The sequence below is a fragment of the Cynoglossus semilaevis genome, chromosome 20 (assembly GCF_000523025.1).
Source record: "Cynoglossus semilaevis isolate Cse_v1.0 chromosome 20, Cse_v1.0, whole genome shotgun sequence".
NCBI classification, from domain to species: domain Eukaryota; kingdom Metazoa; phylum Chordata; class Actinopteri; order Pleuronectiformes; family Cynoglossidae; genus Cynoglossus; species Cynoglossus semilaevis.
This window is the reverse complement of record NC_024326.1, coordinates 10,750,414-10,767,149: the sequence shown is the minus strand read 5'-3', so window position 1 is coordinate 10,767,149 and position 16,736 is coordinate 10,750,414. Positions and strand designations below refer to the sequence as shown.

At 39.1% G+C, this 16,736-nt stretch overlaps 2 protein-coding genes across 2 annotated transcripts; both read left to right on the top strand.

Moving 5' to 3' along the window:
* The first annotated feature begins 1,102 nt into the window (after positions 1 to 1,102).
* On the top strand, positions 1,103 to 9,095 carry ralbp1 (ralA binding protein 1). Its single transcript, XM_008334643.3, has 10 exons — positions 1,103 to 1,233; positions 2,350 to 2,658; positions 3,786 to 4,217; positions 4,323 to 4,672; positions 5,182 to 5,343; positions 5,572 to 5,703; positions 5,861 to 5,971; positions 6,069 to 6,190; positions 6,273 to 6,393; positions 6,959 to 9,095. The coding sequence occupies exons 2-10, from the start codon at positions 2,406 to 2,408 to the stop codon at positions 7,265 to 7,267; spliced, it is 1,992 nt and encodes a 663-aa protein (XP_008332865.1). The 5' UTR covers positions 1,103 to 1,233; positions 2,350 to 2,405; the 3' UTR covers positions 7,268 to 9,095.
* Positions 9,096 to 9,504: 409 nt separating this feature from the next.
* Positions 9,505 to 16,502, top strand: rab31 (RAB31, member RAS oncogene family). Its single transcript, XM_008334641.3, has 7 exons — positions 9,505 to 9,727; positions 10,770 to 10,849; positions 11,095 to 11,176; positions 13,134 to 13,205; positions 13,518 to 13,624; positions 13,901 to 14,010; positions 14,740 to 16,502. Exons 1-7 carry the CDS (start codon positions 9,692 to 9,694, stop codon positions 14,835 to 14,837), a joined length of 585 nt encoding a protein of 194 aa, XP_008332863.1. The 5' UTR covers positions 9,505 to 9,691; the 3' UTR covers positions 14,838 to 16,502.
* The last annotated feature ends 234 nt before the right edge of the window (positions 16,503 to 16,736 follow it).

Here is a 16,736-nt window from a genome sequence, read left to right as displayed (position 1 = left end):
CAGCTCTGCAGACGAAGCAGAAAGCCCGTCCAAGATGAAACGCTCCAAAGGAATCCACGTCTTCAAGAAGCCCAGCTTCTCCAAGAAGAGAGAGAAAGACTTCAAAGTGAAGGAGAAGGGCCCCAAGGAAGACAAGAGCAAGGATAAAAAATCCAAAGACCTGACTGCAGCTGATGTGGTCAAACAGTGGAAGGAGAAGAAGAAGAAGAAGAAACCAACCACAGAGGCAGAGGCAGTCCCAGTGGAGGCCCCCACCTTCAGGCCTATCTTTGGCGTTTCTCTGGCTGAAGCCGTCAAAAGGACAACGTTGTACGATGGCATTCAGCTGCCGGCCATCTTCAGAGAGTGTGTGGACTATATTGAAAATTATGGCATGAAATATTTTCTGTGCTGTGTCATAATCTTTCTGTACTTTCCGCTGCTGCAGAAGACTAATGTTTGTCATGTGTCAGAATGACCACCAGGCCTCTGACTCTGACCACAACTCTGAGGAAAGTACACATGTGGTTTCTCCAAATTTAGATGTAAATACACTGAATACTGTAGATGACTTACACAAGATAGTTTGACAGTTGTTCTTGTTTAACAGCGAACGGGTGGTTGGGATCAAAACACCACTGCAGCTTAGACATCTGTATTCAGCCCAGAGTCATCCCGGGCCATTAAACCAGACCAGTGCATCCAACGGTGTATACTAGAGCCCACTGGTGGTTTGTAAAAGTACTGTAGGTGAACCTCGGTTAATAAAAAATTAATTCAACAATAATATACTAAATATAGATATTGCTGCTTCATTCGAAAAAAATAAAAGGTATTTGTTCCAATTGCCCCAGATTTAATGTAAATAAACACGCACTATTAATTGACGAGGAATGTTTATAAGATATAAACACTAGAGTTTAACATTATATATTTACTGTAGCTTACTTCAATATTTTTATTTTGTCACGTACACCAGCAGTGAAATGGGTGCGGCAAGTTCAACGCAATATTATAATATTATAAAAGAATTGGACCCAAAGTGAACATGATAAATATATAATGTGTAAATGACAACTAAATACTCAAAATGTTCGCGTGTATAAGTAGTAGATATACACCAGTTTCTTACGTTTGGATCTGTTTAACTACATTTCCCACCGTGCACTTCTGACGACCCGCAAGCGCACTGGTGTTATTTGTATACACAACCGGAAGCTTATCGCTGAAATTGGTCGAACGGGACAGACACTGGTAAAGTTTTTTGTCTCTTATGTTTGACTTGTTAAACAAAATAAGCCTGATGACTACTGAAACTTTGCACCTGTAACTAACTTTGTATGCCGTGATGTTATTTTTAAATGGGCGAGTCTGTTGTTTGAACCAGGAGCGAGCTACGGGGCTAATTAGTTAGCTTAGCAGGTCGGCAGCTGGTTGAAGTAACGTCAGATTATGGGCCCATCCATTCAGACCACAGCCTCTACTTTATAACTGCCACATATGTAAATGTGTCTTCCTTGGAAAGTACAGAAAGACACTCGAGTATTTCACAGTAATGGCAGGACATGTTAGCGGTTGCATTTAGTTACATTATCTCCTTAAACTATCCGTACAAAGAAAACCGTGAAGCTAGAGATGATGTCACACAGACAGAAAGTCCTTTAGCCACATTTCTGTACTGTAGCTCAGGACATTAGGGCAGATGTGTTGATATTTTTATTTAAATGTTGTTCCAAGGCTTGATACACTTTATTTTTTCATGTAGTGAACCATGTAAATATGGCCACAATGTTAATTAACTTAAATTCAAAATTTAATCCATAAATCTAATCATATTCGTTACTTTCTATATTTAGTTTACACAGTGTGTTTTGTTGGTTTTCTTTCTACTTATGCATAATTGGTAAATAACTCATTAGTTTTAGGATAAGCTGTCTTAGTAAACTTTGAAACTTTTACTTGGGACACTGTGACAAAAAGACATCTGTAACTTTTTTTTGAAACACACAAGGAGGTATAAAACGACAGGTATTGTGGCAGTTTTGGTGGATTCTGTCCAGCAGCAGGAAGTGTTTCTGCTCCTATGAGCAAAGTAAAACTGAAGAAGTACAGATATATCCACACAGAATGACCTCCCTGATAGCTACTAGTGTAATTGTTTTTTTCACACTAACATTGAATTTTGCAACCCTGAAAAAAGACAAACCCAGCACACTGCAGCATGACTGACTTTGTTTTTCAACACACTTGCTTTCTATTTGGTGGGAAACCTAAATAATCTTGATATATTAAGTTGATTTTACCCAAACCACAGCATAGGATGTTCACCTAGGATGATCACAACAATGACAGTATTTACTTGTACTACAGGTGTGATGGAGAGGTGATGTCCACGCAGCCAGAGCAGTGACCAGGCCACAGCAGCCATGACTGAGTGCTTCCTGCCCCCCAGCAGCAGCAGTCCGGCTGAGCAGCGCAGGGCTGAACACCCAGGGGGTGTGGCACGTAGCCCGAGCTCTGAGGAAATCAGCCCGACCAAGTTTCCAGGGTTGTACCGCACTGGTGAACCGTCACCACCTCACGATGGCCACCATCACGAGGCACCTGATGCCTACGTCTCAGATGATGACAAAGAGCACAGCAAGAAGAAGAACAAGTTTAAGAAAAAAGAGAAGAGGAGTAAGTAATGATTGTGCAAATTCATTAGGATTAAGAAGTTGTTCATTCATCCCACAATGGGGAAATTTACATAATTATTTTTCTTTCATTTACTTAAAATAGAACAAGATCTTGTTTCTTTACTGACTATCACTGAAATCTATTAAACAATCTATTAAAGGTTCTTCTTCCACTTTAGATGTGGATTTATCAGGGCTTCCTAGAGCAGGATGCACCCTGGGAGTTATTGACTATCACTGAAATCTATTAAACAATATTTTAACCTTAAATTGTAACCTTCTTGACAATTTCCATATTAATATTTATATTATTTGGATTAGTTATAAATAAAAATTAAAAACTTTTTTTGTCATATTTGAAATGTAGCTTCAGCATGAATAATTGATTTAATAATAATTATTAACTACAATCAAAATCAATAATGGTTAATCACTAATAATCCACAGCCACCTTATGGTTAATTAGTATAAACATTTTAATGGTTTGACACCTAAGTGTCTGTTTCAGTTTTCCTCTTTGTTTAAAGAGTATTTCCTTTATTTAAATACAAAAAAACAAAAAAACAAACTCTAACAATTATTTAAAACCCCACAAATTGATTATGTCTTCACTGCAAGCTATTTGATTGAAAGCAGTAGTACCTGAAATGTTGTCCACTGTGTGCTGCTTTGACTATCACTGAAATCTATTAAACAATCTATTAAAGGTTCTTCTTCCACTTTACATGTGGATTTCTCAGGGCTTCCTAGACCAGGATGCACCCTGGGAGTTATGTGTGGGTGTGACTGAAGCATTGTTGTGATATACAGTACAGTGATCTTCTGTGGGAAACCCACAGTACAGATAATTGTGTCCTTGACATTTTTTTTCCTGATATGCTCAGAGGACAAAAATTATATTTAGTCTGTGAAGTGCAATGGGAGCGATGCTTCATCAGCGGAGATGACCTCTTTTTCAAGTCCCCGTTCTTCCCTCTCCCCCTCTATCTCACACATCTCTCTCTTCCTGTTTCATCGCTGCCATAGTTGTTTTTAAGAACGGGAGACGAATGTCTCGAGTGTTTCCATCCTCACCTTAGAACCATCAACCTTAGAACCTCAACCATTTGTTTCTCTTTGCCTTTACAGCGGAAGGCTACGCCGCATTCCAGGAGGACAGCTCTGCAGACGAAGCAGAAAGCCCGTCCAAGATGAAACGCTCCAAAGGAATCCACGTCTTCAAGAAGCCCAGCTTCTCCAAGAAGAGAGAGAAAGACTTCAAAGTGAAGGAGAAGGGCCCCAAGGAAGACAAGAGCAAGGATAAAAAATCCAAAGACCTGACTGCAGCTGATGTGGTCAAACAGTGGAAGGAGAAGAAGAAGAAGAAGAAACCAACCACAGAGGCAGAGGCAGTCCCAGTGGAGGCCCCCACCTTCAGGCCTATCTTTGGCGTTTCTCTGGCTGAAGCCGTCAAAAGGACAACGTTGTACGATGGCATTCAGCTGCCGGCCATCTTCAGAGAGTGTGTGGACTATATTGAAAATTATGGCATGAAATGTGAGGGAATCTACCGGGTCTCAGGTAAAGGAACCTGTTTATGTTGAAGATTTAATTTTCTCTCCAGACTATTTTCTAGAATCTACGGTAGTGTGTATGACAGATAATCTGATTATTTGTATGTTGAAGGTATGAAGTCAAAGGTGGATGAGCTGAAAGCGGCTTATGATCGGGAGGAGTGCCCCTGTCTGGAGGAGTATGACCCCCACACGGTTGCCAGTCTACTAAAGCAGTACTTGCGTGAGCTGCCAGAGAACTTGCTAGGCCGAGATCTGGCCCAGCGCTTTGAGGACGCCTGTGGTCGGCAGGTGGAGGCAGAGAAGGTGACAGAGTTTCAGAAGCTTCTGTCGGAGGTGTCACCCGACAGTCGACTACTCCTCTCCTGGCTCATCACACACATGAACCATGTCATCTCCAAGGAAGCTGACACCAAGATGAATATTCAGAATATCTCCATTGTCCTTAACCCCACTATACAGGTGAGAGGAGGACAATCACCTCTAGTCCTCTCCATGTCTCTATCTCTTTCTCACCTTCATCCTCTCTCTTTGTTTTGCCTTAACTTTGTGTAAAAGATCAGAAATTTCTTTTAAGCTACAGTGGTACTACATTCCACATGATTAACCAGTTCTGAGAAACCCTGGCCCAGTCTTGTGTGCTAATTTATCCCGACAGGGTGCTCCAGTTATTCTCAAGCAACAGCAGCAGTGGTGGTTTCTGCCAGATATGAATCACTTTTATTTACCTAATATTGCATAAAATTAGCATCAATTAGCAACAATGTCAATAAATATATCTCCATGAATATATGGAATACTGTTTTTAATGTAATTATACTTGACATTATGTTGACTTTTAGCTGTACAAATGCATACATGAGATGAGTGGATGGAAATGTATCAGTTTTCATCATACAGTTCCTTCACTAATGTGTCAGTGTGTCAGCTTCCACTTGTAACCCTATCCACACTTTACACCTTGTTTTCAGATTGGTAACCGAGTTCTGTACATCTTCTTCACACACGTGACGGAATTGTTTGGCGATATTGTGCTGAAGCCAGTGGTGAGACCTCTTCGCTGGTCCAACATGGCAACAATGCCGGCGTTGCCTGAGACTCAGGAGAGCATCAAAGAGGAGATCAGGCGTCAGGTTGGTTTAGTGTTAGTGTCTTTAAATGCCTAATGACTACTGGGGAGTGTACTGTACAATGAAATTCTCAGTCAGGACTTTTAAATGTGTACTTGGCGCCCCCTATAGGCCTGGAATGGGTATTTACAGGTACAAAGATGAGAAACATAAAACAGCGTCCTGACATCTGGTCATCATGAGATAAATGGGGCCAAATCTCATCCATTAACATAAATGTCTGTTTTGCAGGAGTTCTTATTGAACTGTCTGCACAGAGACCTGCAGGCAGGGGTGAAGGATTTGTCTAAAGAAGAGCGACTTTGGGAAGTTCAGCGAATCCTGACGGCTCTTAAACGCAAACTAAGGGAGGCCAAACGCCAGGTCAGCCACATCAACAGCTGTCAAAATGATTTGTTATTAGTTAAGGTCAGCCACATCAACAGCTGTCAAAATTATTTGTTATTAGTTAAAAGTTTAATTAAACCTTTTTTTAAACAGCGTTGTTGCAAATATCTGATCATATCTCGCTCTCTTTAAGGAATGTGAAACTAAAATAGCTCAGGAGATAGCCAGCCTGTCGAAAGAAGATGTTTCAAAAGAAGAAATGACTGAGAATGAGGAGGAAGTCATCAACCTCCTCTTAGCACAGGTGAGTTGAACTGCACACACTGATATAGAGTGCACTCTGACCAACAGCATGTCTGGAGCTTTCCTGTTGGTAACTGTGATGTCGGTATCCTCGGCAGGAAAATGAGATCCTAACGGAGCAGGAGGAGCTGATCTCACTGGAGCAGGTGCTTCGTAGACAAATAGCAAATGAGAAAGAAGAGATCGAGAGGCTGCGGGCCGAGATCGCTGACATACAAAGGTACGACATGTCCCGTCATTGTGGGAATAAAGTACGTCCCTCACGCGGATACGTTTTATAATCCAATTGTCTTCTACTGCAGTCGTCAGCAGGGCCGCAGCGAAACGGAGGAGTATTCATCAGACAGTGAAAGTGAGAGCGAAGATGAGGAGGAGCTGCAGATGATTTTGGAAGATCTGCAGAAGCAAAATGAAGAACTGGAGGTGAGGAAAACCTTTAATGATATATAATAGAGGATCGTCTTAGACTCAAGTTTGAGTAGAGGTAAATCCACAAGATCTGTATTAAACACTGAGGTCTAACTTCTCCAGTAAACAGAAGAAATATTTAATCAGTGAAGAAGTGCTTGTGTAATAGTGATTCCATTATGAATCTTGTCAGCAGCTGTTAAACTATCATCACATTTCTGTCTACTACCGTTCTTACTGTGTGAAACTTCACTCAGATGTTCTTAGATACCAAACAATCAAATATTTATTAACTTCCTCAATTCACTACATTATTCCCTTTATAATATTTAAATAGTTTAAGGCCCCTGTTAATCTCCATAAACTGAATCAATGTAACAATGTTTGCCTGATAAATGGACTCTGATCAGACACAACACAGGAAGTGATTGTGTGTAAACATTTTAAGTCCAGGCAGGTGGAACTGGAAAGCAGAAGGAACAACTTTGTTTTCACCTGTGCGGTGACTTATGGAATTTCTAGAATTTGATTTCTATAAAGGAAAAGTTAAAAGATCTGTTCACTGTTGTCTTGTCTAAAGAACAAAAACACACACCTGAACCAGGCCATTCACGAGGAGCAGGAGGCCATCTTGGAGCTTCGTGTCCAGCTGCGTCTACTGCAGAATCAAAAACTGCAGCAAGAACTGACCGTCCAGCCGCCTCCTGACCCGGCACCGCCCACTCAACCAAGCCCCGAGGCTCATAGCGAGGAGCAAACAAAACGCACTGTCACCACAGTGGCTGCTAACACCGACACGGCCGCTCCTGTTGCCTCAGCCAATGGGAAAGCAGCGAAGGATCCCCCGAAACCCTCACCGAGCAAAGACAGGAGAGATGCAAACAAATGACAGGTCGGGGAGGTTTATGAAGGCTGTTGTCCTGTAGTGTCACCTGTCATCCACTGGAGACTTCATGTCACCTGATCAGTGCATTTATTAGGGGTTTGTTTTTTGGTGGCAGTCATGTAAAAGAAAAATCCTGTAAATGTCCCCCCAACTAACAGCACAGATTTACTTCACTGTTTTCATTATCACAGAAGACACAAAAGAAATAGAAATGTAGTCACTGTCGTAGCCAACAACCGGTGAGGATAAAGAATAGTTTAAAGTCCAGTGCCAAGCCTGCATGTAGGGGTGGACACAGCTAGAGAGAGAGAGAGAGCAGTTTATGAAAATCTTATTTTTCACACGCAAAGATGTAAGAAATAATCTGTAAAGATGAACTCAGTCTCTAGCTGCAAACCTGTTGAAACCAAGACCACTGTGCCATAACGAAGATGAAGATGAACGTAGAGAACCACTAACACAAACAAAGCTCTTCCTAAATAATAATTAATTTGTAATTGGTCTGTCTATATATTATATATTTAAGTAGTATTCTCAAGAATACACTTGGAAAATGACATTGATTTAATTAACAACATTGTAGTAATATATGGGTACATGTTTGAGTCTGTTGTTAATGATTGAATATTTATTTTTTTTGACCCACAGCTTTGTGTTCCCCAGCTGTGGTTTGAAACACAAACGGCAAATGAAACAACTGACTTTAAAGCATCATCAGGTGTCAGTGTTTCTCATGGTGAAGGAGTAAATACATTCTCTGTAGGGCTGCAACCGATTAATCTGACAGAATAATCTGACTATCAACTAGTTTCACATTATGCAATAGAGTTAGAAAAACATGAGAAAATACTACTTTAAGAAGTGTTTGCAAGTGCAAATTGACACTTCGCACAAACAGTTGTTCAGTAATGTAGTATTGATCTGTTCATTGACTCTGTGTAATCTTTGCAGCCTTACTTACAAGTCATTGATTGCACCAATAAGAACAGGTAGGAGATGGTGTTTCTTCACTGTGTCATTTTTGTCTGCAGCCTCTGTACATAGTCACACAGGAGGTCTCTTTACTCTTGCTGTGCATTTTATTTCAGTCATTGCTCTTTTTTAACTTGTGTATGAAGTCAAGAGCTGCAACTAACGACTATCATCTTCAATGATGAGTGTTGGCTTTTGTTGATGAAACAATTACTTTGTCTATAAAACTGTACCTTTCTTTGTCAGTACTTAAACATGACAAAGTACTCCCTGTTAAGAGTTTCAGGTCACTGTCATGAAGGAGTTAGAAACACACCTGAACAGTTAAGAGTGCTAACTTGAAGTATAGACTGTTTCTAAGATGAGGAGGAAATCCTGTCCTTAAATTTCACCAATGTTCCATGACTGTGACTAAAAGTGTGTATTATGGCCCTGTCCTAATGATTATACTTGTATATTGTTGTAAAATTGCAAATATATTGTATTTTCAGCTCTTTTGTTTTGTCATATATATATTTTTTAACCCATGTCCAGTTTAAACTATGTTAGTGTGGCTGTGTTTGCTTTGGTTTTGGGCAATTCAAATCAATCTCATGTGGACTCATGATTCAGTGTGTTCTTCAACCCTGTGACTGAAGAGGATAAATGCTTGACTTGGCTGAGAAGCTTCTCCTGAGCTTATTTTTATATTGTTCATGGCTTTCGTAGCGTATTGTTGCAGATGGATTAATGCTGTGAAGAATAAAGTATCAATCTAAGTCATGTAAGTGTTTACCTTTCTTCTAAATTACACCTTGAGTTGGGTTTGTGGCCCATATTTATTGTGTCTTATTTTAATAAAACATTCTCTGAAACTTTACCCTGATGAAGTTGTATTTTTTTTAAATTTTTTTTTTAAATTAAATTGTGTCTATATTTTATTTTGACCTAGTTTCCTATTTGAAAAGATGCCTTATCAGGTTGGAATTGCTCAAATACACCCACTACCGGAAATAACGTGTTTCCAAAATAAAGGTAACGTTTAAATTTTCATGTTTATGAAATTATTTGCTATATATGGAAGTGTATTAAGAATGCAACGTATGTCTCTACAATTCTGAATGGTGTGCACCTGAAACTGTCACGTGCTCAACTGAAACTTACAGGTGAGCGCCAGAAACGTTTGTTTATTTAGTCTTTTCTCTGTGTCCCTTTTGAGTCTCTGTAATAAATTCAAGACTAGTAGCTGATCTTTATTTTGAAAGCTTCCGGCGGAAGCCCCACGGTCCTTTAATTTTGTGCTGACAGAACAGATGAGGCGTTCAGTGGTATCTGTCTGACTCTGGAGCTCAGTTTGTTCAACAAAGGCGAGAGAGCTAAATAATTTTCAACGAAATCGGCGTTTAAACATGACGAGACAGAGATACTGATTACAACTCCAGCAGATAATGATTTGAAAAACCTGCACGACTCGCCATGGCTATAAGAGAGCTCAAAGTTTGCCTGTTAGGGGTAAGTTACCCGTTTTTGTCGATCCGAATTTGGGTAAAATTCTTCAGTCTGCTCTGAGTGGAAACAACAGAGACACGGCGTTTTAACGTTGGCAGCACTTTAACAAAAACTAAAGGGTGTAACCTGTGTGTTTTGTTTTTTAGTTTTTCAAAACGTATTCTTTCCTTAGTTTGTGTTTTAGTTAGGAGACAAACTTGTTGTAAACATTTTTTTAACTAAAATGTCGTCAGCTCTTAAACCAGTGAGCGCAGCATACAGTTTGACGCATTCAGACACTGTGTGACACCCATTTCTTATATATAAAAAAATAAACATTGGATTTTGTATTTTTCCAGTTTCTAAGCAGTAACGTCATACACCGCTACAAGTCAGCATCCGTTATGGTCCTGCTGTGTTAGCAAAACCCGGTGTCTGTAAAAGAAGGAATGAAGAAAAAAAAAAAACAGGGATGGTCAGGGGCGGCTAAAACCATCACTCGAGTTTTAAAAAAGAGGAACCGAATGTTTCTGACAATCATGTAACTGTTGTGGGCGATTCAAGAACATTCATGAAATATTTCTTTCATGTCTCAAATCTCACACTTGTGTGTAACGACACGGACTCTGTGCACTCATAAACTGTTCCTAATTTCTTCTTGTTTTCTACACACTCGTGTGTTTTGGTCTGTTTCTTGTCTTATGACAAAATCGAAGCATAAAAATGTGACTTAAAACAGTTTAACGAGTTTTTAAAAATGCGGTCTTAATTGATTACATATTACTCGGTACTTTTTAGGCAGGCCAAAACTATGTGACCAACATTTTTGATTTGACATATATAGTCCATACAGTTGACCCCTTGCCTCCACTGTAAGTAGTGCATAAATGGTGTTGTAGTTCCCCTAGTGGAGTGTGCAGGTACAACACCGTTTTTTATTTTATATCTAGTTTCCTTAATTGATTGAATACATTGGTGTCGTTCTTGTCATCATTTGTCAATAGTGAGCCCTGATGTGTTTTTTTTTCTGCTGTACTGCAAATGACTTTGAATTTTCTGTTTTTAGGATACCGGAGTGGGGAAATCCAGCATTGTTTGCCGCTTTGTCCAGGATCGATTTGACCACAACATTAGCCCCACAATTGGGTAAGAGCAATTTATTATAGAACGAATATAGGGTTACGCCAGAGACCATGACCCAAGGTGAAGTTAGTCGCAGAAAACTGTATTTTTTAAGTGATATAGAAGAAGAGGAAGAAGTGAAAATATACATTTAGCTATTATGAGTAAAAGTAAAACATCTATAATTTATGTGGACATGCATTTCCATAGAAAATGTTATTTGCCTTTACTTGTCTGATAGAATGTTCTCTGCACATTTCTGTCCACAGAGCATCGTTCCTGACCAAGACAGTACCATGTGGACATGAACTACACAAGTTTCTAATCTGGGACACTGCAGGACAGGAACGAGTGAGTTTTTACGCTACAGAGTTTCTTCACTGGATCACCACTGTGTGAGAGTTTACTCAAATACAGTCACAACTTTTTGAGTCACACTTTAATAAAACTATGTTGACTTTCTTTCACACTATATCACGAAGCTAGAGACATGAGTGACACTATTGTCTCAGTGTTGGTGGCTCTTCAGGAGTGTGAGAAATCAGGATTTACATGGAGTGAAAGATCATAAGACCTCTGTAAATGATTCAGTGCAGGCAGTGGAAGGGGCTGGGTGTGTCGGTGTGTGTAGTCAAGGCTCCACAGGGCTGCTTACAGCATGGAAAAAAACACCAGGGCAAGTATTTCCTGCTTGTGAATGAGAATAGATACCGTGGTGTCCGGACATCATCGCCACACACCAACTCTTTTGTTGAAATATCACTTTATTAATCTCTCTTCTGTTTCTGTCTGTTTGGAAAACAACAACATGTCCAGTACAAACTCAGCGGAAACATGAAGACCAGCCTATAAAATAAAGAAGGTTGTGATTGAATGACATTAGTATTGTAAATAAAAGTAAATGGAAATTGTATTTATTTACATCAGACTGAATTAGCTGCCAATATTTTCACTTTAGCCTGATAGCATTGAGCCATTTCCACTTGCCCTGCTCTCTAATCATATATTGTTATGGTGTAATTAAAGGCAGGTGAGAACAAAAGTCTTAAACTAGATGCAGATGGTTCCCCGAGGCACCCTGGTGGATTCATTGGAGCCATTATTAATACCACGGTATAGTTTGTTCTGCAGCTTTTTTTCTGATTTTACAGGCTGAGCAGCAGGCGCAGACCTGCCTTTTCTAATGGGCTGCCAGAGTTCAAATGACTTTTCTAATGGGCTGCCAGAGTTCAAATTACATATCAAGTATCAAGTTGGATTTCTGACATCCAAAAACTTCACTTCACACGTTTAAATTAGAATTATTGGATGCTATTTACAGGTTAAAAAATACAAAATTGATTTTAATCTCAAAATATGAGAAGAAAAATCACATTGTACATGTAGAGCTACATATAGCCACACAGTGCAGGACTTAGAATTTAGTCCAAAGCACCTCTGCTACAGGCCGCTTCTGACACGCTGTGGTCGTAAATCTGTATTAGACTGTCCACTGTGGAATTCCAGCAGCTGGTGGGTTTGTTATGGCAGGTAAAATGTCTTATTGAAATAATGTGGCTAATGGAGAAAGTATGTGCTTTGATGGTGAGCGACAGAACTACACAGAGATGCGGTCAAATTGATTAATACCACTGTGTCCTCCAGAGGATCTGCTTACACTCTGTTACGTGCTTTACATGTATTTGTGCTAAAAATATAAAATGGAGAAATAAATGGACGTAATACAAACCTCTTCATCTGGGAACCTCTGGTAGTTTTGCAAGAAAATTGAAAAAAAAAAGTTAGATTCTGTGTTGTCTGTCTATTGAGAAGGAATGATTTTTAAATATGTGAGATAGACGCTCAGCATCTGCAATAACTATTGTAATGAAACACAGTAAAAAAGAAGTGTATGTGTCTAAAGTCAGGAGCAGTGTGTGCTGCTGAAACAGCCACGTGTAAATGCATAAAACTAATACTCCTCGAGACACAAAAAGTGTTATACCATGGTTAAGACACATTTATTTTTTTAAATGATGCAATCTGTCCATAAATCCTCAATTTCAACTCTTGGGTAGAGCATCACCACAGCAGTATACAGATATTGGAAAAATATATATATAAAAATACTAGCAGCAAGATTAAAAAAACTATTTTCTCAATTTCAATATTTCCCATCACTAACATGTTGCCATCATTAAATCAGTGTTTTTACTCCTTTCTGATCACATACTCAACCATTCTAATGTATATAATGTATTATTATTAACTTTCCTTGGACGTTTAATGTAAAAAATCTTGATGGAAACTCTTTTTTTTTCTTTGTCAGTTTCACTCCTTGGCTCCTATGTACTACAGAGGATCTGCTGCTGCTGTCATTGTCTATGACATAACTAAACTGGTGAGGGAAACAGCACTTTTCCCCGTTTCTAGGGAAGTTACAACAGTTACATAACCCTACGCGGGGCTGTGATATTTTGTGACAAAATACTTCTTTGACCTGTCGTTACTGCTTAGCCAGTTAAAACTATGTAACAATTCAGTGACTTTTCCATCACCTTGATGCTTTGCTTCTATTTCCTTCCTAAAGTGTCGTTCTTCTCCACTCTGTTCATGGAAAACTGGAAAAGTTATTTGATAAACACTGAGAGTAGATGTGACACAGCTCCTTCCAGTGCCCCTGACCTGACTGGGACATGTTCTTGTATTTTAGGACTCTTTCCAGACACTGAAGAAGTGGGTGAAGGAGCTGAAGGAGCACGGTCCAGAAGACATTGTTGTAGCTATAGCAGGGAACAAGAACGATCTAGGAGACATCAGGTGAGGTCTTTGTTTGATTTATTTGCTTGGACTGTCCCTGTTTTAGAGAAAGAATAACTTCTAAGGCGACTTCAATGCTGAGGTCAGAGAAAAGGCTTCTTTTGATCATTAACCCCTTGACAACCAAGTGTTTTATCCTCATTGTGTCACAGTAAACCATAATAAAGGTCACCAGAATGTGTATTTTTGGCTTCTTTTTTCAAACAGTCCTGACTGGTGTTCTCCACTCAGGGATGATGTTAGACTCACCGTGGTGTCTGTTCCTCTCTCTAACAGGGAAGTTCCGATGAAGGAGGCTAAAGACTTTGCTGAATCGATCGCAGCCATTTTCATCGAGACTAGTGCCAGAAATGCTGTTAACGTGGAGGAGCTCTTTCAGAAAATCAGTAGGTTTCAAAACTGTGTTATTTTTATATTCACTAAATATATTTTCTATTTCTGAAATGTAATGCTTGGCCTATTGATATGTGCATATATGCAGACTTCTGGGAAAGTACATCTGCAAAAATACATCAAGAAGAGTAGTTTCAGAAAAATACTGTTTATAAAATCAGTGATTTAGTAATAGATTCCTACAATGCAATCTGTTATAGTAAAAACACAGACCCCCCTGGGTCACATCTTCTTTTCAGTAAACCAACTATTAGATTACACAGGAACTGAAATACTAGTTGTTACATTTTTGTGTGTGCATCAGAGTCCAGAAAGTTCAGTTGATATTACTATTGTCTCACCGTCCTGTGTTGACACATTCACAGTTATTTGTTCACTTTAAAACACTGTCATTCCTATAAAACCTATGTTCCCATTGAACAAATGGAATAAAATTAAAAAATCAGTGCAATTTTCACAATGTGGCAAAAATAATGAAAATATTAAAAATCTAAATTTGTTTCAATTTGCTCTGAATTGCCCGCAATATCTGTGTTCCTGCCAGGAGGGTCTGCCCCGCACTTTGAAAACCACTGAATTAATAAAGTTTTACTGTCACGCAGAGAGAAAAGAATGTTTAAAATTTTACAGATTTCTTCGCAAATGTGAATTCAAAATACAAAAATATCATTCATATTTCCAATGTCAACCACTCTGTCACTGGTTTTGACTCGTGTGTTCAGGTAAACAGATCCCACCCCTGGGAAACCCTGAGGTGGACAGCAACGAGTCGTTTAAACTCAGCCGACAGCCGACCTTGTCTTCTAGGAGATGCTGCTAGTACGAACACCGGGGCAGAAAAGACCTCGCCCTCAGGATCAGGGAGCCCACTCGCACATCACACAGTCCACAATGCACACAATGTCTTACTCCTATGAAAGTCACGTGGACGGACAGATGGAGACGGATGACAGTTTGCACAACTGTGTCACTTGCAGCATGAACTAGAAGATCTGCCTGTTGTGTCGTTTTATCAGTCAGCATGTTTTTTTAATTATTTTCCAGTTGTGGCAGTTTGAACAGCTACAGAGTTTGTGAAATTTGTCTCCCTCAGATGGTGTTTGTCTGAACTACATCAAAATTTCTACCAGGCTGGTCTCATCCGAGGACCACTGTAATCCAGCTGTATTCAGTAATTAAATAATTAAGCACTAATTCTAAATAACTCATCTGAAGAAGAGGATTTTTGTTCACGGACTTTGTATAAAATTAACATTTAAAAAGACTCAGTAACTCAACACATCAGATGAACATTCAGTGGTGTGGTTGTGTAACGCAATGGCTTTACATTCCATGTTGTCATGTGTTTTTGTTCACAGTTCTGTCAGTGTTAGAGAATACAGCTGCGGAGTAAACACACTAGTATTAAGACCCTGTTAACATTCCCTAACCAGCCCAAGAATTGTTTACATAGTGTCTTTAAAAGAAAAAAAAATTCTAAAATGCTGTGATGCACTGTCTGAGATTTCACTACAGGGTATAACTGTTTTTTAACTGTCAAGAACAATGCATACTTTACCTGAAAGATGAATTATTCTGACAGGCTGAATCTAGACCTGCGTTGTGTATGTTAGCCAAACTTTTGCAGAACAGTGGCAATATTATCCTATAGTAGACCAAAAGACAAACGAACAGCTTGTAAAATAATGAAAATTTGGTCTGTGTGTTTGTTGTTTTCCTGTTACCATTAAGTGGCATCGGTCTTGCTCACTAGTGAAATTTATATCAGCACTTTTGCATACCATAACCACAGTATTAGCAACGAGATGCCTTTTTTTAAATGCTGTAATAATGCTTTGCATTGCACTGAAACCATGTGTTCTGTAAGTCCAGCGTCCTTCTAAATATCAACAATGCGTAGTGGAAACACAGAGTAGTTGTAAATGCCGTAGTTTATTAGACTTTCAAAGCAAACCTCCTTACACGTGTACACTTGTCCATTCTTTAGTTTTAAAGGTTTTTTATAGTACTATAAAAGGCTTACTTTGTCTTCTGATGGCTAACACGCAAAACCTCCTGTCTGCAGGACTACTGCAAGTCAATGACTAACGACTGTGCCTCTTTCTAGCGTATGTCTTAAGAATGATGTTACTTTTGTGCTGCAAACATCACATAGAATAGCCAAAAAAACAGCAAAGTACAATATATATGACAAGAATAGTGAGTAGAAGACAACTGTCAGACTACACCTCATCTTGTATTTTTTGTGACGATGCACTAGTGCCTTTATACAAATCAATGCTGTCTTGAAAATATTAACACCCTGTTAACCATGAACTCCATGTAATTTGTTCAGACTAACTGTATACTTAACAGTCAACTTCCAATGTGTTGTTACCTGCAGTGTTCCTAGTGTTCTGTGTGCCTTAATCCTACTTCCCTGCACCCTTACTAGAGAATTTAACCTCTGTGTATTAATCAGTGTAATAAAGTAATAATTATTTTATTCTTTTGTTGATCATCTCTTCACTTTCATTTATATACTGTATATTATAAACTCCAAGGCTCGATTTTTAAGTACTGCAGTGATCGATTTTAAATACAATACCGGTTCAGGTTGGTAAGGGTAATTGGACTTTTTTGAAAAATATGAAAAATACAGGAATAGGGCAACATTCCTGTAGTTGATCACCCAGGCCTCCTAAATACTGTTCCTTTAATGCTAGTCTTTTAACAGGTA